Raw genomic sequence first — 25,681 nt, forward strand, 5'->3', positions numbered from 1 at the left:
TGGTTAAAGCACAGCCTCTAGGTGAGGAGACCTGGACTTGAATCCCAACTCTTTTACAGGTTAGCTTGAGGAATTTAAGCAAGGGGGCTAAATTAGAACCTCAGTCTCCTTGTCTGCAGAAGATGACTGGTAGCACTTTCCTTGTTTGAGGGATTAATGGGAATGCAGGATGCGTTTACTCCACTACCTGGCACATCATAAACACTCAAATAATGGTAGGGGTATAAGGGAGAGCAAAGGATGGAGGAAAAGCAACTGCCCAAAAATATCATGAGAGAAAATCTCCCAGAACAGAAGGATATGAGTCTCCAGATTTAAAGACCCAGTCAAATGCTTAGCAAAACGAATGATAAAGACCCAAAGGCAAACATGGTGAAATTTTAGAAGGTGGGGATAAGGAATAGATCCTAAAAGCATCTAGGAGGAGGTGAGAAGCGGTTTACACACATTAGATTTTACAGGTTTTATAGTAGTAACACTGGAAGCTGGAGGACATCAGAGGACTGCCTTCAAAGTTCTGAGAGAAAATTACTATTAACCTTGAATTCTGGTGGTTCACGGTAAAGAATCTGCCTGCAATGCAGGAGACCCGGGTTCAACCCCTGGGTTGGGAAGACCTCCTGGAGGAGGGAATGGCTACCCACTCCACTATTCCTGCCTGGAGAATCCCATGGACAGAGGAGCCTGGTGGGCTACAGTCCACGGGGTCACAAAGAGTTGGACACGACTGAGCAACTTTCACTTTAGAATTCTACACCAGCCAAAGCAACACTCTAGGAAAAAGGGGGAAGAATAAAGACAATTTCAGGCATGCAAGAACTCAAAAATTTACTTCCCTTGCACTCCTTTTTTTTAGGAAGCTACTAGAGTTTGGATATCATCAAAAAAAAGGGATTAGATCAAGAAATAGGAAGTCACAGGACTTGGGAAATAAAATTAAGGTGAGGTGGGGACTCAGTATAGGGAAATTTATGAACAAAAGTTCTAGGACAACAGCAGTACAACAAATCAGACTGGAATAAGAGTTTAGAAAGTTCTAAAAAAAATACAGATAATCCAATACATTTGTAAGTTCAAAATGATGATGATGTGAAAGAATTCATGGTACAGAGAAAAATATAAAACTCATATAAGAAAGAACAAAAAAAGTCATAGAATTTTGGCTCATCATCATCATGTTGACTTGTGATATAATTATACAGGGGAAGTAGAGGCAGAGGAGGGGAAGTAGTGGCAGTAAGGTCTGAGGTGGCAAACTCTAATCTATAACAGAAATCAACATTAATTAAAATGGATAGGGCCACAGAGAAGAGTAAATAGTTTTAGAATTACAGAAGTATTGGAAGAAACAGCCAAAGCATTTGAAAAGTTGCAGCCTCTTTTAGAGAGTCTGGGAAGTATGGAACAAACTGCCATTTTTTGTTATATAACCTTTTTGGACTCTGTGATAAAAAGCAAAATAAAACTACGTACGTATATTTACATAAAATAAAAAATGTTTAAAGTTTCTCCAGAGTGGAGCCCACAACAATGCATTTCTCAAAGGTTCCTAGGGAACAATGATGCAGCTGAGTCTATTTGGGAAACAATGACAGAACTCAACTGAAGCGGAAGCCAAAACAGAGAGCCACAGAAAGAGACAGAGCCTAGACTAGACATCAGCTCCACAGACCATAACTGTTTGAAGATAAAAGTCCAATATTTGGCTGTTAAGTAAGTCAGATTCGGTGAGTGTAAAAGATATTTCCCTGAGCAACCAAGATTAGTTAGATCTGCCCCTGATGATTTTAATCAGGACATTAGAAAACTCAATAAACTTCCCGAAGTAGGGATGACTTGGAGAATAACAGGAGAGAGACTGAAAGGAAGCTCCTCTATTAATAATGCTGTTACCAAATGCTCAACAGAATCTATTTTCTTAAAAATCAGCAAATTAAAAAACTCTTGGCAGTAACATCAAGAGTCTTCCAAATGCTCTTTTCCTGTAACTTTGGGTGTTATTACCTCACACCCATGTGTTTCAGGTTTCGTTTATAAGCAGGGAAAATAGGAGAAGCCACTTCAGAGCTATGAGATTAATAACTTTATGTAAGTAAAGCGCCTAAAACAACATCCAGTGCACGGCAAGTGCTCTAAGTTGGGGTTTCAGTTCTTTGCATTAGACATAGCTATTCTACTTCCAGGAATCTATTTTGAGGAAATAACTGTTTTAGTCAAAAATGCATAATAACAGATGCTGTTTCATCTGTAAAAACAAACTTGGAAGCAACTGAAATTTCCAACACAAAGGTTTGGAACAAATAAATTATGCTACCTCTATACTGGGGGAAATATTAGGCAATCCCTAAAAATAAGTGGGGACAACTACAGCTAATACTGCTGCTGGATATAGAGCAAACGTGTGAAAAGAGTAAATTCTAAGAATTCACATCACAAGGAGAAACATTTTTCCTTCTTCCTTTCTTTTCTTTTGTATTTATATAAGATGGATTTAGCTGAACCTATTGTGGTAATCATTTTACAATACATTTAAATCAAACCACCATGCTGTGTGCCTTAAACATACAGTAACATATGTCAGTTATTCCTCAATACAACTAGAAAGTATAAAAACTAAAAAAGTGGAGAAAAACAATACAAAACTATACAACCAGTTAAGTGTCAAAAAAACTTACATGCATGTACAGAGTAAGTATACAAAATTAAGATAATTATACACATAAAATAAAAATATAAATATCTATTAGTAGATATTTATATAAATATACACAATGAAATAGAACAACATTGAAAAGAATATGTTAAATAAATGAAAATAAGAGCAAAGAAGGCAAAACACAAAAATGTTGAAGATGGTTATTATAAAGCAGTGAGACTGTGGACAATTTTAAGTTTTACCCTATTTTTCTATACATTTTATTTTTACAATGAATCTAAATTACTAAATTAGATTAATTACTAAATTACTACATAATCTAAATTATTTAGAAAAATGCTGTAAGTTAAAATGTCCTTTCAAAGACTTATGCTCATGATACATTTTCTGCTATAGCTTCATGCTTGTTGGCAATGTCTCTTGGATCATCAATATTTCAGGATTAAACTCTGCCCTCTCTACTGGAATAACAAATAAAACAAAACTACATTTATTTTTCTTACAAATGAGGCAACTCAATGTTTCCCTGCTTTTCATCTCACCAAGGGAACTTGGGCGTCAGACACCTGCAGGCAATCACAGTATTTACTCAGGGAGATTGACGAATGGAGCAGCATCTTTTGCCTAATTTCTCACTAGCAGTTTCTCGATCATTCTGTCTTCACTGTGGAGAGCTGTGATGTGTGGGATGAGCACCAGCCTTGGAGACAGATTTGGGTTTAGACCTGGGCTCTGCCACTGCCTCACTTTGGGACTGAAATGAACAGTTCTGAACTTGTACAACAGTGGGAGCTAATCCTAAGGATTCCCAAAGATAATGAACACAGAAGTACCTGGCACAGTGTCTGATACATGGTTAAGTGTCCAATAGCCACACGGAAGCTATTATTACGTTATTAAACATCCACTGAAGGTAAATGTGAGCAGTTTGTGGCTGCAACTGGTCTGGCTCCTAGTCCAGTGAACAGTAAAATGTTTCATTTTCACTAAAATTTGCTTTCTTCCATAAATTCTTCCCACTTTCTTTACCAGTCTCCTAAGAAATCATGACCTGAACAGTTCTTACTTAGGCAAATTAGTAACAGACTTCATCTGCAAGCTATTTTCAATCCTCTGACATTTCCTATTGTACCACGACATGAGATTCAGCCTTTTCATGGCTGCACATGACTATGGCTGACCTCTCGCCCAACGGAAGAATTACAGAATATTACTGCTGACAGAAAGGGGCCATCTGCTCCAGCTATTTTACAAAGCAGGTAAATTGATCTGTCCACCTGAGAAATATGATTCTCAGGTGTGTGTTCTTCCCAGGTCATGCAAGGAAGGAAGGAATAATAGGTAACAGGAGCCAACACACACAAATACAAACACTTCCACAAGGGAAATAATTGGGGAAGAAGAGGCTTCCAGTTCTAGCCACTGGCAACCCAGGTCAGTTAATATTCAAAGATACAATTCAGTTGAGGAAAAAAGACTAACTAAAATCTGAGAATTAACAGGCCTGACCCTGACAGGCAGCAGAGGGAGCTATGGGCTTGAAACCACCCCTGGTTTCCCCTCAGAGCGTGATCTCTAGTCTACACTGACACTCTTTACTACCTCATCCGAAAGGCAGCCACTTCTGAGACAAATCTCAGGGTCCCTGGAACTAGATAAGGTGAAGCACATTCTAAGTCTTTTCTTACTGTTTATTGCCAACATTTCCACACAACAGACTTACAGATTTCAATGAAATAAGCAACATTTGGTTCTTATTCTCAAAAACAAAGCAAACAGAAACACCACACACACAAAGCGAAACAAAACACCTTGCTGTGACCATCAGAACATCAGGAGGCAGAAGGCTTGCTTACCGCAAAAACTCCTCGAACGACCCAGCCATGGTGCTGCCGCAATGTTTTACCATATGCGTTATCTTGGAAAGAAGAAATACTCCGTGAGGAACAATTTCATCAGGATTTGATGTGTTATTTGCATCATGTCCTTTCTAATGTACATAGCAGCATATTCCTATAGGCATTAAAAACTGAGGGAAAAAACTTAATTACAAGATTATATACTCCAAAAGTCCTGAGTAGGAAAAACAAGCCTCCAGAGATTTTTTTTAAAAGAAAAATTGAAAAAAAATTTTGATACTTCCACTCTTACCCTGTGTCAATACAGCTGAACGGTGGCTTATTATTATGGTTGGAAAATTCAATACATATAAGGAAGTAAAAAGGGAGGAAAGGATATTGTCATGTGGAGAATATAATTTAAAATACACTATAAAAATAGAAAAATGCAGTTCTTTGAAATGTTGTGTGACCCTGAGCCAGTCCCTTAGCCAACCTCTCTAACCATCTCTTTTCCTCTTTGTAAAATTTTCTCTAAGCTTCTCTTCAATTCTAACATTCTATTCTGGGATGTCATATGTTAGTCCTAGATGTCCCATAACCCTGGATATACAGTGTTAAAGCTAGAACTTTGAAAACTATTATGGAACAGCTTGAAATTATTAAGCTAGATATAAAGTAACCGGTGAGGCTTATTAATAAAAGTCAATTCATATTCTAGACTTTAAAGATAAAAACCTATTTTTTTTCCCCAATGAGTTTTAGGAGATTAAAAAACTTCTATATAGTAATTTTAATTACAAAAAATAATCTCAAGAACAAGATGACTGCATTTTATGCAAGGGATATGTTCCTGAAGGATTTGAATAATTCAATATATTCCAAACTGAAAACTGATTTTTCTACAGGAATAAACATTCTCTCAGGAGGCACAGCTCTATATTACCACAGTGCATTTTTATTTCAATGCTCCATTTTATTTTTTCAGAATCATCTTTAGTGGTCTACAGAGTCCTCACATTCCTAAATTATAGCGCAGAATATCATGGGGGTTGTTTGACCCTCTTTATCATGTTTTACCACATCTACATTTTATTCCAAACTTGTTTGTTTTCATGGGCTAGTTTCAGCACTAGTACAAGCACCATCGCCATTTAATCAATGCTTGGGTGACACTATAATAGGATACAAAGACATTTTAAATTGTAACAAGAGCAGAGGTTAAAATAATGACAACAACAACAAAAAAGACCTAGACACCAAAACCACAACCACAAGTTCCTATGCAGCAAAACACAGTGTGGCTCACAGAACTGCCAAATGACATCAGGTATCTGCATCTTACTGAGCAACACAGCCAGGCCGCATAGCTGCAAGCTTAAACACAGTTTACAATTAATTTGAGCCCTCTAGCTTTGAAATGATGTAATTCTTGTCAATGTTTATTGTTAAAATTTGGGTGAGGCTTCATTAATACTTTTAGGATCAGTTCAGTTCAATCTCTCATTCATGTCCAACTCTTTGCAATCCCATGGACTGCAGCATGCCAGGCTTCCCTGTCCATCACCAACTCCTGGAGCTTGCTCAAACTCACATCCATCAAGTTGGTGATGCCATCCAACCATCTGATTCACTGTCATCCCCTTCTCCTCCTGCCTTCAATCTTTCCCAGCACCAGGGTCTTTTCCAGTAAGTCAGTTCTCCACATCAGGTGGCTAAAGTATTGGAGTTTCAGCTTCAGGATCAGTCCTTCCAATGAATATTCAGGACTGATTTCCTTTAGGATGGACTGGTTGGATCTCCATGCAGTCCAAGGGACTCTCAAGAGTCTCCTCCAACACCACAGTTCAAATGCATCAATTCTTCAGTGCTTAGCTTTCTTTATAGTCTAACTCTCATATCCATACATGACTACTGGAAAACTCATAGCTTTGACCAGACGAACCTTTGTCAGCAAAGTAATGTCTCTGCTTTTCAATACACTGTCTAGGTTGGTCATAGCTTTTATTTCAAGGAGCAAGGGTCTTTTAATTTCATGGCTATAGTCACCATCTGCAGTGATTTTGGACCCCAAGAAAATAAAGTCTACCACTATTTCCATCTATTTCTGCTTTATTGACTATGCCAAAGCCTTTGACTGTGTAGATCACAATAAACTGTGGAAAATTCTGAAAGAGATGGGCATATCACATCACCTGACTTGCCTCTTGAGAAACCTATATGCAGGTCAAGAAGCAACAGTTAGAACTGGACATGGAACAAAGAGTATGTCAAGGCTGTATATTGCCACCCTGCTTATTTACCTTATATGCAGAGTAAGTACATCATGAGAAATGCTGGGCTGGATGAAGCACAAGCTGGAATCAAGATCACCAGGAGAAGTATCAATAACCTCAGATATGCACATGACACCACCCTTATGGCAGAAAGCGAAGGAGCCTCTTGAGAGTGAAAGAGGAAAGTGAAAAAGTTGGCTTAAAGCTCAACATACAGAAAACTAAGATCATGGCATCCAGTCCCATCACTTCATGGCAAATAGATGGGGAAACAGTGGAAACAGTGGCTGACTTTATTTTGGGGGGCTCCAAAATCACTGCAGATGGTGACCGCAGCCATAAAATTAAAAGACACTTAACTCCTTGGAAGCAAATTATGACCAATCCAGACAGCATATTAAAAAGCAGAGACATTACTTTGCCAACAAAGGTCTGTCTAGTCAAGGCTATGGTTTTTCCAGTAGTCATGTATGGATGTGAGAGTTGGACTGTAAAGAAAGCTGAGCACCGAAGAATTGATGCTTTTGAACTGTGGTGTTGGAGAAGACTCTTGAGAGTCCCTTGGACTGCAAGGAGATCTAACCAGTCCATCCTAAAGGAGATCAGTCCTGGGTGTTCATTGGAAGGACTCATGTTGAAGCTGAAACTCCAATACTTTGGCTACCTGATGTGAAGAGCTGACTCATTGGAAAAGACCCCAATGCTGGGAAAGATTGAGGGCAGGAGGTGAAGGGGATGAAATAGGATGAGATGGCTGGATGGCATCACCGACTCAATGGACATGAGTTTGGGTAAACTCCAGGAGTTGGTGATGGACAGGGAGGCCTGGCATGCTGCAGTCCATGGGGTCGCAAAGAGTTGGACACGACTGAGCCACTGAACTAAACTGAACTATTTCCACTGGTTACCCATCTATTTGCTATGAAGTGATGGGACCCGATGCCACGATCTTTGTTTTTGAATGTTGAGCTTTAAGCCAACTTTTTCACTCTCCTCTTTCACTTTCATCAAGAGGTTCTTCAGTCCCTCTTCACTTTCTACCATAAGGGTGGTGTCATCTGCATATTTGAGGTTATTGATATTTCTCCTGGTAATCTTGATTCCAGCTTGTGCTTCATCCAACCTAGCATTTCACATGATGTACTCTGCATATACGTTAAATAAGCAGGGTGACAGCCTTGACGTACTCCTTTCTCAATTTGGAACCAGTCTGTTATTCTATGTCTGGATCTAACTGTTGCTTCTTGACCTGCATGCAGATTTCTCAGGAGACAGGTCAGATGGTCTGGTATTCCCATCTCTTGAATTTTCCACAGTTTGTTGTGATCCACACAGTCAAAAGCTTTAGCGTAGTCAATAAAGTAGAAGCATATATATTCCTGGAACTCTCTTGCTTTTTCAATGATACTACAGATGTTGGCAATTTGATCTCTGGTTGCTCTGCCTTTTCTAAATCCAGCTTGAACATCAGGAAGTTCTCGGTTCACGTACTGTTGAAGTCTGGCTTGGAGAATTTTGAGCATCACTTTACTGGTGTGTGAGATGAGTGCAATTGTGAGTAGTCTGAGCATTGTTTGGCATTGCCTTTCTTTGGGATTGGAATGAAAACTGACCTTTTCCAGTCCTGTGGCCACTGCTGAGGTTTCCAAATTTGCTGTCATACCGAGTGCAGCACTTTCACAGCATCATCTTTCAGGACTTGGAATAGCTCAACTGGAATTCCATCACCTCCACTAGCTTTGTTCATAGTGATGCTTCCTAAGGCGCACTTGATTTTGGACTCCAGGTTGTCTGGCTCTAGGTGAGTGACCACACCATTGTGGTTATCTGGGTCATTAAGATCTTTTTTGTACAGTTCTTCTGTGTATTCTTGCCACCTTTTCATAATATCTTCTGCTTCTGTTACGTCCATACCATTTCTGTCCTTTACTGTGCCCATCTTTATGTTCCCTTTTCATTCATTCAAAAGGGAACTTTTGGCATACCTTACTACAATTCTACACAATTCAAGATTGCATAAAATACATTATATTTTCTATGAAATAAGACTGTACATTTGAATTCTAACAGCAGATTTCCCTGGCTATCTAAAGTTTTAGGAATGGGTTGAAATGCCAGCATCCAGTATTGCAAAGCTAAAGAAGAAATGATAAAAAAAATCAGTAAATTCAAGTGTAGAAGAGCTCTTAGAGAGAGCCTAAAGGAGAAATCAAGAGTAAATTCCATTTTTTTCTTAGGAGAAGAGTCTGAGTAGGCTAGGGCATTGTCAAAGATACAAGTCTTCAATGTAAGTCACACTTCAATGTAAGTCACCTATCTGATTCTCTAAGGGGACAGGTGTTATCAGAGACATTTTAGATGGTACATAAGACCTTAGTGAAGAAAGGGCTGTTAGCGGACAAAGCGTACACGTGCAGATGGGCAGGAAATACTAGGCACAGCCTCTGGGGTAAATCAGCAAGAAAATCAACTTTCCAACCATCTACGGAGCCATCTGAGCTGGTAAGATAGTGTACAGGTCCATGGAAAACATCCAGAGGTGAGTCACAGAGGTATAGTGGGAAAACCATATTTCTTGTGATCCTCATCCATGTAAGCTATTAAATACCATTAGAAATTAGCAGATGAAATTCAGTGCCATTACAATCTGCTCATGGACAGTCACAATGGAACAGCTGCTCCATCAATAAGAACTTAGTGTGCGCCTATCGCACGCCCTTTACTGTCCAAGGCAGCATGGATCTCCGGGTGATTTAAACTAAGTCCCCTATCCTCAGGAAGTTCATGGGCTTTTAAGAGAACCAGCGTTTAACAAAGCATTATTATGTAAATTGCCAACTGCTGTAACAGACATCTGTATCTAGTACTACAGGAAAGGAGAGAGGTGAATCCAGCCTGGGAGAATATGGACAGAGAGAATTCTCCAGAGGACTCTCAAAGGCTGGCTAGGGCAGAGAGGAGGGTGGTGGCTGGAGTTGCAGATGGAGGAAGCTACATGGAGATGGTGGCAGCAAGGGAGAACCATTCACTAGGGCTGCAGATATTGGGGATGGGACCAAACTGGGAGGAACTTTTAATGCCATGTCAAGGGTTCTGAACTTCCCATCTGAGGCGCAGTAGTAGTTTAAAAAGGTATAAAACTTACCTTTTTTTTTTTTTCTGATTTCAAAAATAATGTGTTCATTGTTAAAAATATGGAAAATGTAAAAAGGGAAGAACTAAAGAGATACATAATCATGCCTCCCAGAGATAACCACATAGGGCATTCTAGAGGTATATTCTTTTAAGTCTTCTTTCCTATACAGATAGTATTACTTTCTTCTACTAATAGCCATGATCATTCTAATTTGGAATTGTGGTGGGGAAGTAAAGAGAAACTCACTTTTCTTTACAGTATGTAGCAAACACAGGTGCCTCCTGGCCTGGCCTTTGAGCCTCCAGCTCGAGCTCACCTGGCAGCCAAACTGCCTGTTTACAAGGGCTCTGGATCCAGTACTTCTCCAACCCAGGGGCTTTATACCTTTCCCACCCTTCGCCAGTGAAGGCAACTGCTCAAAAAGGCCCAGAAATCTTTCTCCACACCCCCTTCTATGGGAAAGCAAGAAAACAAGGATGTGGTGAGTCCAAGTAAGAGGGGCAGCCTGGTCTAAGGAAGAGAGAGCTTCTCCAGCAGCACTCTCTCTGTATCCCACCTGGTCCTTCTAGAGGAGGCAGCTGTTCTTTGCTGTGCCTGCATCTTGCCAAGAGAAGAGTTCCACTGGGCAAAACACCAGCCAGGCAGTCTAACAGGAGAAGAGGGAAGCAGAGAATTTCGGTTGGGTCCTGAAAACAGGCCTAGGAAGACCACTTCTGCAATTGAAAACCAACAAATAAAACTCACAAAAGAAAAAGACTTGACCAAAGTCCTTAGGTGACTTCTAGGGCTGCACATATCCCTGCCACGTGAGGATGCATTAAATTAGGATGAAGTCTGTAAGCCTGACCTATTTTGGTTACCTAGAGAAGATTAGAAAATGAAATACATTAATCTTCGCTGAACTACCCATTCATTATCATAATGCATGTTCTATAATCTTGAAGTATTTTTGGCCTCTGAAAGACATAAATGATTCCCTTCCTCCAGTTCTTTTAAATGTGTCAGTTCCTTAGAAACCGAATCAAAATTTCTGAGTAGGAAGCACTGACAATCACCTTGCCCAATTCTTTTTTTTTATGGATGAAAAAAACAGAAGACCCAGAGAGATAGTTACCTGCCCAAGGTCACAAAACTAAAAGCAATGAGAACTTAGGGCATTCCTGTCACATTAAAGCATTCTGACAAAACTGATGTTTATTTTTTGTGATAAAACAAAATAATGAAAATGAAAAATGTGCCTTTTCCCAGCCATATCTTGCAAAAAATCGGAACCTTATTCTATTTATGCAAACAACACTGATCTGATTTTTTTTAATGGTTAGTCAAAACCTTTCTACGAAGTATTTAGAAATGATGCCTCAACCTATTACAGCATCTGAGTACCAACAACCTTTCCATTACTGCTGATGGACAGCTATTCTGTCCAGAAGCAGAATGCATGAGAGTGTTTATCTATAACTAGTAAGGACTTACAAAGTTACTTTGGGTTGTACAGAGGACAAAGGAGAAATACAAATCCAAGTTTTAAGATAGAGCTTGAGAAGCAGACAAGTAAAGGCAGGAAGCGTGAAAGCAATCATTCACTGAACTCAGGAAACATGAATTATCTCAGTTCTGCAAATGAGCTAAATCAGGAAGTCCTCAGACAAGAATCATGAACGAAGAAAGGTTTGAAAGTGAATAAGCAGTAAATAAATCTGAATATACCGAGTGAAAAAGGAATAGTGTGTATAATGTAAAACCATGTTTGTGAGTTTAAAACATGCAATATATTATACATACTGTTTATGGATACATAAATATATAGTAAATCTATAAAAACATTTATAATAATAAACTACAAATTCTGGATGAAGATCTTCTCTGGAAGTAATGGGGTCATGAGGTAGTAGGTGGAATTGTGTTTATATATTTGGCCAAATGATAAATATTCGATATAATTTAAATGGGCTTTCCAGGTGGCACAGCGGTAAAGAATCCGCTTGCCAAGCAGAAGACACAGGAGTCATGGTTCGATCCCTGGGTTGGAAAGACATCCTGGAGTAGGAAATGGCAACCTGCTCCAGTATTCTCACCTGGAAAATTCCAGGGACAGAGGAGCCTGGCTGGCTACAGGCCATGGGGTCGCAAAGAGTTGAACGCAATTGAGCACACACACCAAAAGACCTACTACTAGGAAAACCCCCAAATTCTTTACAGTGACTAAGTTTCAGGCAAAATGAATAGTGTGGAGAAAAGCTAACTCAATAACCAGTTGACAGAGATGAAACAAGTACCCAAAGATTTCCTTTGTTACCTTCAGGCACCATGGAGATGAAAACTTGTACTGTAAGCCAGTTCTGCCATTAGAGCACATGCTGTGAATAGTTCTGAAGATGGCATGACTTCATTCACATGTCCCATACTTTCAGAACAGTTAGGTCAAGTTACGATTTGATGTCAAATATCTAATTACAAGTTCTGATTTTCTCTCTCTTGTATAGCTCTCCTTATTTGTGAAAGCCTTTTATATTAACTATATAACTGAGTGTCCTTTAATTTTTTTTTTTCCTATTCTGTGCTAGAGATCTTGGTTAGGTTAATGTTTATCTGACATTTATGAAATCATTTGGAGGTGAGGGATGTGGCAATATGCTATCCTGCTGAGGGAGTAGTGCAGAGCATGTAACATTTAGTACAATGGTGCATGAAATGGCAGAGCAACTTTTCTTCCTTTCACTTACAAGGATGCTTTCTGAAGCCTCTTTTTGATGTGGCATCTGTGAATGGAGGGGCTCAGCTACAAGGTGTATCGTTAAACACATTTGCTTTGTGTACCCAACTCTTTCCTTAGAATGATCTCTAGAAAATATCAGAGGACACTGGAGTTCAGAACAGTTCTTGGCATGAGACCACCCAAAACATTCCACTCTGATCATCATTATGGGGGATCCAAGAGATGGCTCAAATGCAAAAGGAGGCAGTGTAAAACTGACGGCCTCCTTCCAGATGCTGAAAACTCATTCTAGGTCATACAACTGCAGCAATACAATGACTATACATGCATTTTCCAGAAACTTAATAGATGTCACTACTTTCATTTTGTCATTTCCAACTTTTACATATCATAAGCCATTAAGACTATGCAAGTTTTATGAGCATTTACCTCAAAACCTGTCTCAAGCAATGGATTTCAAATTTGGGAGTATCATCAAGGTTTATCCTTAATTTATCCCCACTAATTGTCCTGCTGTTCCTAGGTAAGGAAAAATGTTCAGGCATTGGATAACCAGTCCATTATCATGAAAAGGAGGCAAAATTAACTGATACTATGGGTAACTAATTTCAGTACTTTTACTCCTGCTTATTTAATAATCATTTAGAGGCAGTCAAAATTCCCAAATAACCAAATGTAGCCTAGCAACAAGTAAGCGTCAACATTCCAGCTCTGGATGAATGGGTTTCAAATTCTAGCATGGATTAGAATCACTTAAATGACTTGGGATCACACGCACTGTTGGGTCCCATCTCAGGAGTTTCTGAGTCAGCAGGTGTCAGGTGGGACCCAGTAGTCTGCAATTCTAATAAGTTTTCAGATGCTGCCGTCCTTGGACCACTCTGAGATCCACTGATCTGGATCTGAGACCCTAGGGAAAGTACTTATCTTATCTAAAGTTTAGTTTATCACTGTAAAAGGGGAGTACTTAGATTAAATAAGATGTTTATAGAGAACCTTGTGTCATGCCAACACTGAGTGCTCTATAAATGGTACCTGTTATTACAATAACTCAAATTCAATTTTAGAATGAAAAAATGTATGCTAATGTGCTTATATATGTCATATAAATTACACATACCCACTCTTTAACCTATATACCCAAACCACCTCATTTTAGACAAAGGTTCTACTTATAAGGGCTATTATTTCAAAAAGAAGAAATATGCATCAAGGAGCCTATTGGTTCTGAGTAGTTAATGTGTAACATTTCTTATAAAGCTCTATTTGTTTGTACAAAGCTTGTTGTGTCTGTGTTCAGAAGGGAGGGGGCAGTTAGGGGAGCTTTCTCCCTCCATGTTGAACAGCAGCAGGAAACTAGGAATCCCTGTAAGCAAAGATGATTTAAATCATGAAAACCTCTGAAATAATCCTAAGCATCAGGATGAAAATCTCCAAGTTTACAGTCCCCCTTTCCTTTGCACTAAAAGTAGTCCAGCAGGGAAGAGAAAAAAGGAAAAGTTGAGACTGGCTGTGATTATTTCGGCTTTGAAGCAGCATTTACCCTTCAAGTCTCCTCTCTCTTCACAAAGTCAACATCTCTGGGCTCAGTCTCCAAATAAAGTAAAAGGTAGGGGAAAAACGGATGGGGCAAGGCAGAAATGGTGTATCTTCAACTTCCTCTCGACCTCCAAGGTAAGCAGCTGGGTTCTCCTCTATCCTAGCTCCAACAGAGGGGTAATGAGATGAGCATCCCGCACTGCCCCTCACACAGCCAGCAATCACAAAGCAGTAGCATTCTGTGACAAGCAGAGTGCACCCCCAGGCACCCAGTGCTGAACCCCGTATCGTCTGCATTTTCTTGCAGGTGGAAGTGGTGGCATCCTCCTTCCAGTGTGAAATTTCCATACTAAGAAGTCAGTCTGGAGGGAAATTTAGGGCTTAGCAACTGAGCTTTGTAAACTTTCCATTTCTGATTTGGGACAAATAAGCCCCATTTTCTGGTAGGTTATTAACTGTGCATATGTCATGATGATGAGAATACAAACAGCAATAGAGTTAACCTCTGTAAGTACTTACTGGGCTTCCCTGGTGGCTCAGATGGTAAAGCACCTGTATGCAATGCTGGAGACCCAGGTTCGATCCCTGGGTTGGGAAGATCCTCTGAAGAAAAAAATGGCAGCCCACTCCAGTACTCTTGCCTAGAAAATCCCATGGACGGAGGAGCCTGGTAGGCTACAGTCCACGGGGTCGCAAAGAGTCGGACAGGACTGAGAGACTTCACTTTCACTTTCAAATGCTTACTATATGCCAAATTTCTAATCTTTTCACATGCATAAACCTACTTAATCTTTACAATAATCTTATTAGGGAAATCAAATCATCATTCTCATTTTACAGATGAGGAAGCTGAGGCACAGAAAAGTAAATTGCCTAAGGGCACAACACTACCAGAAAGTCCATGATTTTAATCACTCCACAAAGTCATAAAATTTGATAGATACTGGATGGGGGTCCTAATTGTCATGGTGAATATACTTTTAGTACTGAAATCAGGACACACAGTGGACAATATAATTGGTACTGTCTTCGAAATTCAAGGATGAATGAGAAGCCCCAAAATGCAGGTAGCTCAGGGATGGTGGAGAAGACCTTTTGTGGGAAAACTGAAGACCCTGGAGACAGCAACCCCAAATTGACCCTGCTCCAGATCCCTTGTGGTCTTAGCAAGTCTTTTAATCTTTCAGAATTTCTATAACCTGACCTGTAAAAACAGACTGATATTAGGATTAAGTTATCTAAATTTTTTATACAATGTTACAGAAATATCAGCTTTATATTGTTTCATGGCACATCAGCAAGTTTCCAGGCAGGAAAGCCTGGGAAAATTATGTAAGGCTCATGATACATAAGGATTTATTTAAGAAGAACTAACTTCTTTAAAGTATTAGGTTTTCCTATTAAAAGATGGCTCTCTATTAATTTAGCTCTTCTTTAAGATAAACTGATTTTTAATAAATGAGATGTAAATTAGCAGGTCACTATCTCATGGGTTCTTTTTTAACAAAGCACATAAGAAACAATAATAATGAAACAGAAAAGAAACAAAATCAAATCTTGAAAAGCACACCCTGTCTCCTCCTCCAGGGGTCTCCATTCCACATCCGGGTCAATTAATCAATCAAAATGTAAAGAACACTTACTCAGGGCTGTCTGGATGTCCTTTTCTCCATTTTTCACTTCAGTCAAAAATCCTTTCAAAAATTTGAGACCTCTAAAACAAAAAAGAGGAGGAAACATTATTTCCAAAGTTCACTTATATTGAATGGGTATGAAAAAATGGCAGACATAAGCTTCTTTTTCAACAGTATCTTGGGCACAGCAATAAACAGATCAAGTCACATGGCTGTCCTTTCTGTTTCTTCCCTGTGATTTCCCTTTAGCTTGCTCTAGATCATTCTTATCTGAAATACCTAAACAGTGGTTTTCAAAATGTGGTCCCAAGACCAGCAACTTCAGCATCATCTGGAAACTAGCCAGTAATGCAAATTTCAGGGCCCCACTCCAGACTTGCTGAATCAGAAACTGTGGGTTTTGGGTGGGGCAATCTCTGTTTTTTTCAATAAGCTCTCCAGGTGATTCTGATGCTGCTACAGTTTGTGATCCACTGACTTAAAGACAAATGAATCAGCTTTACTGTCCTTTATGATTCCTATCTTATATATTCTATTAATATAAACAATGTTTTATCACTATCAAGACAGAGGCAAAAAAAAAAGTTGGCGTTCTATTCATCAGGCCTTCTGTACAATTGCGTTACAGCCTTCACTTAGAAGTAGCCTCCTTCACCTAACAATTTTATTGCAGGTAACATTTCAACTTGACTAGATTTCACCTGCTGCCCCACCCTGGCCACCTCACCTCTTCAGCCACAGGAGGGCTTCCGTAGCTGAGTTCCTAACCTGGGCTACATCGGCCTCCACTTCGTGTAGCACAATCTTCTGGAGTGTGGTAAACTCTTCTTTGTTGGTGATATACTTCTGGTTTACTTTCTGCAGGAAAAGCAGAGAAATAAGTTAAAAGTGCTAAAGCTATCAAGCAAGTCTGTTTACTTAAGTTTGTTAAGCAGGCCTCTAAGAAATTAAAATAAATTAAGCCTCTATTACCTTCTTCTTTATGTTTTCCAAGTAATCTGTTTTATTTGTTTGAGAATTCTTATTGGGTTTAACCCAGATTTAAATAGTTTGAGGGTTTTAAGGCACTGTTTTTAAAGAACTTTTTTTTCCTGTGAGAAGCTCTTACAGCTGGCCTATGCTTTTCAACCTGAGTATAAACTCAACAACCATTTGTTTTTGAATACAATTTCATGCAACTACTCCCTCCAAATAAAGTCTTCAGAGACAAGCTAGTATACTCACTTTAATATTTCCAACTAGATCCATCTTAACAGGAGCAAACACTGTAGGGCCAAGTTTGTCTAGAAGAAAAAATTGAGAACATCATTGAAAAAGGTATTTTTTCAAGTGGAAAATAAATTTAATGGATAACACCCCAACTTTCATTTTTTGCTTTTAAATCCTTTTCTAAACATAAGCTTCAAAGATTTTTGGGACACTGTCATTACTTTTTTCTACTATACTGCTCTTTAATGAGTAAACACAATGAGGCCTTATGGGCCCATGAGGATAATCTTGTAAGTTGAGAATGTATATTGTAATCCTTAGGGCTGCACTGTCCAATATGGTAGCCAGTACATATGTGGCTATTGAGCACCTGGCAATCAATGTACCTATTCCAAACTGAAATGTGCAGTAATTATAAATGTACCAGACTTCAAAGACTTAGTATCAAAATTAAAAAAAAAGGGCTCATTAATGATTCTTTTATACTGAGTCCAAGTTAAGATGACACATTGTATATATCAAGTTAGATAAAATAATTATTAAAATTAGCTTTATCTGTTTTGCTTTACAAATTTAATATGCCTGCTAGAAAATTTTAAATTATATATAGTAGCTTAAATATTTTTGTTGGAAGAGCAAATTAAAAGAAAAAAAAATAACACGAAGAGTATAGCTAAAAAGACAAAATGTAATAAAATTCTAAAATACATGACTCATCCAAAAGAAAGGCAAGACCAAAGGTAGCTAAAAAGCTAAAAGAGGAAGTAAAACAGAATATGAAAAAACAACTAATTGGCTAGAAATCAAGAAAGGAGTACACAAGGAAAAATATACGAGACAAATACAAAATAAGTAGCCAAGATGGTAGAAACAGCAAGATAGCAAGCTTAAATTCATCCAAACAATGTAATTTATTACACTAACTACAGGAAAAAATGATAATTTCAAAAAATACAGAAAATACATTTTATAAAACTAACTCATTCATGATTATAAAAAAACTACTCAATATACAACTCAACTGTATCTGTATGCTATTAATGAACAATTAGAAAATGATATACTTCTCCTGATAGCATAAAGAAACATAAAATTTTAAAATCTATTCATAACAAAAGATGTGTAAGAGTCTCATGCCCTACTGACTGAGCTAGCTGGGTGGCTTCAAAAGACGTTGTAAGACCTTTACACTATACAAAACATTGCTGTGAAAAATAAAGACTTAAGTAAATAGATATGGCACATTCATAGAAGACACGTTCATAGAAGACTCAATGTTGTTTGAGGTATCAATTTCCTAGTAACTGGTTACAGATTCAACTGAATCCCAACAGACTTTTTAATAGAAATTGAAAAGCTAAAATTCACATGGACATTCAAAGGACCTAGAATTGCCAAACATCTTGAAGATGATTTACATTATCTGATTTCAAGCCTTACAACTGAGGCACAGTAATTAAGATACTGTAATTCTAGGGTAACAAAAAACAGATTATTGAAACAGAAGAGAGTCCAGAAACAGATCCACACTTATGGGGTCAACTGATTTTCAAAAAACTGCCAAGTAACATAAACGGAAAAGATGCTTTTACAACAACAACAAGAAAATGGTTCTTGAACAACAAGGTAAAGGAAAAGAAAAAAAGGAATCTCAACCCTTACCTCACACCACATAGAAAACTAATTTCAAGATGGATCACAGATGTAAACACAAAAAATAAAGAGTGTAGAAGACAACACCGAAGAGTATTTTCCTGACTCTGGGGATAAGCAAAGATTTCTTAGGATACTGCAAGTACTAACTATAAAAGAAATAAAATAAATCGATTTAATGAAAATTAAAAACTCCACTCTTCAAAAGAAATCATTAAAAAAAGAAGCAAGCAAGTCACAGTCTGGGGGGAAATATTCATAATGAGAATGCCTACAATGAAACATTATTCAGAACACACAAATAACTCTTTCAACTCAATAATAAAAAGAAAACTAACCAACTTTTAAAAATAAATTAAAGATATGAACAGACTTCACGAAGGAAGAGACAGTAATGGTTGATATATGAAAAAGTGCTCAACATCATTAGTCATTGGGGAAATAAAAATTAAAGGCACAACAAGATACCACTGAACACTCACAGGAATGGCGAAAACCAAACATACTGACACCATCAAGTGCTAGTGAGGATGTGAAGCAACCAGAATACTCATACACTACTGTTAGAAGTGTACAAGGGTACAACCACTCTACGAAATTAGAGGTATAAACCCTATGAATCAGCAATTCACTCTAAGTTATTAAGAAAAATGAAAACATGTGCCCACAGACACAAAAATATTAAGAGCAATTTCACTTATAACAGCCCCAAACAGGGGCTTCTCTGGTGGCTCAGTGGCTAAGAATCCACCTGTCAGTGCAGAAAACATGGGTTTGATCCCTGGATCAGAAAGATCCCCTGGAGAAGGAAATGGCAACCCACTCCAGTTTTATTGCTTGGGAAATTCCATGGCCAGAGGAGCCTGGCAGGCCACAGTCCCTGGGGTCATAAAAGAGTCGGATATGACTTAAGAGACTAAACAACAGCAACAAAGCCCCAAATAAGAAATTATCCAAATGTCTATCAGTAGAAGACTGAATAAACAAACTGGGGTATACTCCCTTAATGGAACACTATTCAGCAATAAAAAGGAATGAGTTACTAATAAACGTAACAACAAAGATGAAAACTTTACATCGAGAGTGTCCTGCAAGAGAACATAACACGAGTCCACTTATTTGCAATCTTAAAACATACAAAACTAATCCACAGTGACAGAAAGCAGTACAGTTGCCTTGGGCTCACTGACAGTTTGGGGACTGACTGGAATAGGGGACATTCTGGGATAATGAAAGCATATTCTGTCTTGATAGAGGAGTGGATTACACCAGTAGATGTGTTTGTCAAAACTCATTAAATCATAACAGTTAAGTTCTATGCAAAATAAACCTTGACTTAAAAAAGAGATACATAGTTAAATGGATTCTATAGCAAACTTTAACACAGTAGCAATTCCTGGTATTACTGGCTTTATAAAAAGTCAATGGAATTTAAACTTAAAGTTACATATGTAATGTTTTTAATCTGAAAAAAATTTTAGGTGGTAAAATGCTTTTTCATAGAGTTGCTGTTATTGTTCACTTGCTAAGCTGTGTCTGACTCTTTGGGACCCCATGGACTGCAGCACGCTAGGCTCCTTTGTCCTCCACTATCTCCCAGAGTCCATTTTCGTGTTCAAATTCGTTCAAATTCGTGTCCATTTTCATACTACTAATGGATTTGAAGATCTGTTCTTCAACTACTAATACTTTCACTTTTGCTCTTAAATATGATTTCTAGAAAACAGAATTCCCTTTTTTCATTACACACCTCTGGGATCACTATTAATCATAATTAGAAATGAAATGGAAATATGTGATAATGCTTAAGGTCACACAGTTTTAACTGTATGTGGCTGGTGATATGAAGAGGTAGATAAGAAGGGTCATCTAACTGTACACATAGTTCCGTGTATTTTTACTACAAAATAACTTTATTGAAACAGATTCCAGAGACTAATGAATTTAAGGCAAATCTAGCAATCTTACCTAATACTGGAACCACAGCATAACATGATGCTAAGAATGCTTCTGTGGGAATGCCACTGTCTTCCAGAAGTTCAATGTCACTAAAGCTAAACAATTTAGCGATACAAAGGAGGGAAGATTAAAAATACAACATTAGCATGCTCTGCAGTTCAGAGGTAGTCATGAAAACAGCTGCCCCTCTGAGAATAAATCATTTAGTCTTATTCACAAATATGACCCAGTGATTGTTTTCCTATTATAACACAGTCTAATAAAATCACTTTCCAAAGATAATGCAAGCTAAATCTTATTGACAGCATATATTCTTGCAATCCAATTCCTTCTTATCCACTGCTTCACACAAGCTGAACAATAAAGCAGACACGTGGTATACCACAATCTCTATTCTGGAGGAAGACTGGTATCCAAGTGTCAGTGATTTGAAAGAGTAGAGAATACCTGGTGTTCATGGTACTAAAGAAAGTTGGGATGACTTCTTGGTCTTCTTCCCAATGGGATTCTGGAGAGCTGCTTGTGGAGTGCAATTCAGGCTGTGCCAAGTCGCTGTCATGATTTCCCAGGCTTTCCTCTCCATTTTCCTTCATCATTTCACCCTGGACTATATAGTAGAAGATATCTATTAGTAACCTTTATTTATTACAAAGTTTAATATATATACATATTCATTGTTGAACATTTCTAACACAGAAAAGTGTAAATAAAGAAAAATCAGTGAGTGAAATATTACACATCACACACAAAATTGGGTTTAAATATATATAAATTTTCATCCAGCTGCTTTTCACTGATATCATAAATATTTTCATTATCACTCAATACATTTCAAAACATGATTTTAACAATCATATAATACTGCATCATGCTTATGTGAAGGGCATTTAGGTGGTTTCTAAAATTTTAGTATTATAAATAGAGTTGAACCTCATTATTAGTGTATTCTATCTTTGCAGATTTGCTTGCCTGTTGAAGTTTATTTGTAATACTAAAATCAATGCTTATGGCATTCTTGCAGTCATTCTCGACATGTGCAGAGTGGTAAAAAAAAAACTGAGTTACCTCACACACATGTTCCCAGCTGAGGCTAAACCAGGTGCTGCTGCCTTCTTGTTTAACCTTTCACACTGTACACAAATGTGTTTATGTAGTGCCATGGTTTTTACATTTGTGTGCATTTCATTGTTGATTTTGCTGTTTAAAAGGCCCTCCATGGAGAAGGAAATGGCAACCCACTCTAGTGTTCTTGCCTGGAGAATCCCAGGGATGGGGGAGCCTGGTGGGCTGCCATCTCTGGGATCGCACAGAGTCGGACACAACTGAAGTGACTTAGCAGCAGCAGCAGCAGCAGGCATAACAAGCCCTCAATCAAAGTTAGGTATTTCTCTCCATAGCTTTTCCATGGGATAAGGAAAGCTTTCCTAGGAGCATTCTGAACAGACTTGCCCACATTCCTCATTGGCCAGACCTGGGTGTGCCTTCTCCTGACCAATCACCAGCAAAGGAAATGCAGTTATGTTAATTATCATGTCAATTCTCCAGCAGTTTCCCTGAGGCTCATGCTACATATAGGGAGTTGGGATGGTGGGGGAAAGATACCTGCACAAAATCAAATTCTGAGAGGGAGGAGTAGTGGGAAAAAGTGCAGAGGAAGAGAACTGCGGAAGCTCCCTCAATAGCTTGCTAACTGCAGACAGGTGAGGGTGGCTATCCTAGATTGCCCAGCCATCAGTTGATCCTCCAGCTGACTGAAAATGCAGAGTTCAGTTAGGTTGACCCAGACCAGAAAATTTCCCCAACTGACCCACAGGATCAGGGGCTAAATAAAATGATGATTGTTTTAAAAAAATAAATAAATAAAAAAGGCCCTCCAAGGGTAGTGCTTTCTAGTGTTCTAAGCATAAGAAGGCTGTGATGTGCCTTATGGAAAAACACATGTTATTTAATACATAAGCTTATATAAAATAAGCTTTGTTCAGGCATGAGTTATAGCGCTATGCTATGGGTTCAATGTTTAATGTGTCAACAATATAAACACAGTGTCTTTTTTTTCCCTTTGGGAGAAGAGATATTTTTTCTTTTCTTTCTTTTTAAAATTTTTATTGGAGTATAGTTGATTTACAATGTTGTGTTAGTTTCAGGCATACAAGCAAAGTGAATCAGGTATATATACACATATCCACTCTTTTTTAGATTCTTTTCCCATATAGGCCATTACAGAGTACTGAGTAGATTCCTTGTGCTATACAGTAGGGCTTTCTCAGTTATCTATTTTATACATGTGCGTGTGTGCTGAGTCATTTCAGTCATGTCTGACTCTTTGCGATGTTATAGACTGTAGCCCCCCAGGCTCCTCCGTCCATGGGATTCTCCAGGCAAGAATACTGGAGAGGGTTGCCATGTCCTCCTGCAGGGGATCTTCCTGACCCAGGGATCAAGCCCGTGCCTCTTACGTCTCCTGCACTGGCAGATGGGTTCTTTCCCACTAGTGTCACCTGGGAAGCTTTCAAGAACCTAACCATGTGTCTCCCCCAGGAGCAACGGTTCAATATTTGCTAGTTCAGGGTCTGCAGTAACGGTATAGAACACAACTTCCACAAATGAGGAGAAGTGGCCATAACGTCATAGAGGTCATCCCTGTCCACAGATCCCTGTCCTTAGATCGACTATTCCCTGAGGACAGATTCCTAGAAGAAAGTTACTGAGTCAGATAAACCAGAGTACTGTCTTAACTGAAATTCTCCTTTATTATTTACTCAAGGGATAAGACTTCGGTGATGTATGGACTGCTAGGTGCAGATTAACAGCTATAAAGATGCATCTTTTCTTCCCCCTACTCACCAGAGGAGATGAGGAGAAAACTTTCTAAAAAATTTTATTTTCAAACTATTTAATACTTACTTATAACACAATTAAAAGCTCTAAGACGGTTGTCATGGACTGATCTGAAGTTGGTTTTAGTGATTAGAGACAATGAAATTAGTAAATCCAAAAGGGCAGCATTTTCAACTACAGGTTATTACTTAAATTTGAAATTTGGTTTGATGAACACAGTAAAGGCCAGGTGAAAATCTGATGGTGGCTGGTGAATTCTGTCATCCTCAGGCCTCATCAGGAATCAGGAGCATGGAAAACTGAATTTCCATAATGTTGCAGACCCTTGAGTTTCACATCATAGTCTATGTTCAAAGGACTGAAATTCTGAGAAGGCTCTAACACTCATACTCTCTAAAAAGTCAGCACAGACAGCTACAGCTCACTGAAGCCCAGGAACATCACAGCTAAGAACAGTGAGGGGGAAAATCCCTCTTCACTCTGCTTTCTCAACATGGGGGTCAGACGGGATGGCAGAATGTGTCATGTGACCTGTGTCATCTAACCGACATCTGCCTCAGGAGCTGCCTGGCACACTGTCTTGAGGTCAATCCCTAACAAGGATCACATCACGGATAATGAATCAAACCCCCATGATTCTTTTAGTCAATAGTTTGGTTCACATCTTTTTTGTTTTTACCTGTTATATTATCATCTGTATTTTCTTCACTTGATATGCTGCAATCTGTCTCCGCAGGTTTCAAACATAAGGAGCTCTTGTTTCTCACTAGGATTTCTTCATCATCATTTATTTCCATATTTAAAGATCCATTTTCACAACTGTTTAACTCCATTTGCCTAAAATTTTTTAAAAGGAAAAAAGTCCAATTACTTGGTTATAAATACACTGCACAGATGATCTAATTCTGAGGGTTGGAAGAAAGGGTTGACAATTACCAATTTCTTTTAACACTGATTAAAAAACAGAATTGTGAAATCAAGCCAAATCTCTCACCCCACCCTCCTGCTTCCAAGATGGGTACTGGAGCAGGCCTGACTCCAGGTTGAATGGCTCTTTATGTACCCTAAGCTTACTCAAACTTCCTGCTCCCCACCAGCAACAGGAAATATTCACTGACAGCTCTTTGGTTTTCAAACAACTTTTCTACAGGTACCACATTTAACACTTTTCTCACTTTCCTCAGCTTCTCCCTGGGAGGTTTTTTCTATTCTCAGGTCTCAAATCACTGACTACTTCCATTTGTTTGCCTAGCAATTAACTGACTAGAAGCAACAAGCTGTAGTCCAGGAAGACAGAAAAAACTTGGGAAGACACAATACATCCTGAGACTCTGCTGCTCTTCAGGGTAACAGAAAAGGCTATTCAACATGCAAGTGAAATACCTGATTCTGTTTAAGGGACAATCATAACACCTTATAAATAACTAAACTCAGCCAAATTAGAACAAAGACACTTTCTTCTAGGGGGCTTCCCTGGTGGCTCAGATGGTAAAGAATTCCTCAGATGCAGGAAACCGGGGTTTGACTCCTGGGTTAGGAAGATGCCCTGGAGAAGGGAATGGCTATCCACTCCAGTATTCTTGCCAGTATTATGCTAATAAAATTAAAGAGGGAAAAAAAGAATAAAGGGAAAAGGTCCAAGCTATGTGGTGATTCCAGAAAAACCATTTGTTTTGTAAAAAATACACTATATTTCAACTCAGTAATTAAAAATATGAGTATATATTGATGAAATACTTCAAAAGAAAAAACATCTACAAAATGTTCCTTGTAGAAATATTTAGATCAAGAGAAAATTGTTAACCAAACCGAGGAACAATCTTTGTACTAAAGAAGCAAACAGTATATAAAGAGATGAAATACTAAATTATAACTTGAAAAGACAGATACACAGACTATGTCAAAATATGGAAATGCTTATATGAAATAATAACCAAGTAAAGACCTTATTTAATAACTGGAAGACAACTGTGTAAATATGTACTTTTTTCCAATAATTCATTGGAATTACATCCTTTTTCCAACCTGTAAAGCTATCTTTTTATTTTTAAACAAAATGCCACTGTCTTTTCTGATAAGTGAAGTGAAGTCACGCAGTCGTGTCCAACTCTTTGTGACCCCATGAACTGTAGCCCACCAGGCTCCTCTGTCCATGGGATTTTCCAGGCGTGAATACTGGAGTGGGTTGCCATTTCCTTCTCCAGGGGAATCTTCCCGACCCAGGGAT

The 25,681-nt window shown here is 38.4% G+C and overlaps 1 protein-coding gene across 6 annotated transcripts in view; it reads right to left on the minus strand.

The window, feature by feature from the left end:
* PLEKHA8 (pleckstrin homology domain containing A8) overlaps positions 1 to 25,681 on the minus strand; it is a 109,083-nt gene that overhangs the window by 48,641 nt on the left and 34,761 nt on the right. For 3 of the 6 annotated variants that reach the window (XM_024990802.2, XM_015469610.3, NM_001197032.1), the window contains exons 7-13: positions 24,134 to 24,291; positions 21,064 to 21,223; positions 20,626 to 20,711; positions 17,020 to 17,078; positions 16,523 to 16,653; positions 15,805 to 15,875; positions 4,513 to 4,574 (exon numbers count right to left, since the gene is read on the minus strand). In XM_024990802.2, coding sequence (XP_024846570.1) covers positions 4,513 to 4,574; positions 15,805 to 15,875; positions 16,523 to 16,653; positions 17,020 to 17,078; positions 20,626 to 20,711; positions 21,064 to 21,223; positions 24,134 to 24,291 — 727 coding nt within the window. Of the gene's footprint in view, positions 1 to 4,512; positions 4,575 to 10,462; positions 10,620 to 13,051; positions 15,366 to 15,804; positions 15,876 to 16,522; positions 16,654 to 17,019; positions 17,079 to 20,625; positions 20,712 to 21,063; positions 21,224 to 24,133; positions 24,292 to 25,681 lie in introns of those variants that run through there. The other 3 variants (XR_009494159.1, XM_024990801.2, XM_005205500.5) reach the window with 3 other exon arrangements.

This window comes from Bos taurus, chromosome 4, assembly GCF_002263795.3.
Source record: "Bos taurus isolate L1 Dominette 01449 registration number 42190680 breed Hereford chromosome 4, ARS-UCD2.0, whole genome shotgun sequence".
Classification (NCBI taxonomy): Eukaryota; Metazoa; Chordata; class Mammalia; order Artiodactyla; family Bovidae; genus Bos; species Bos taurus.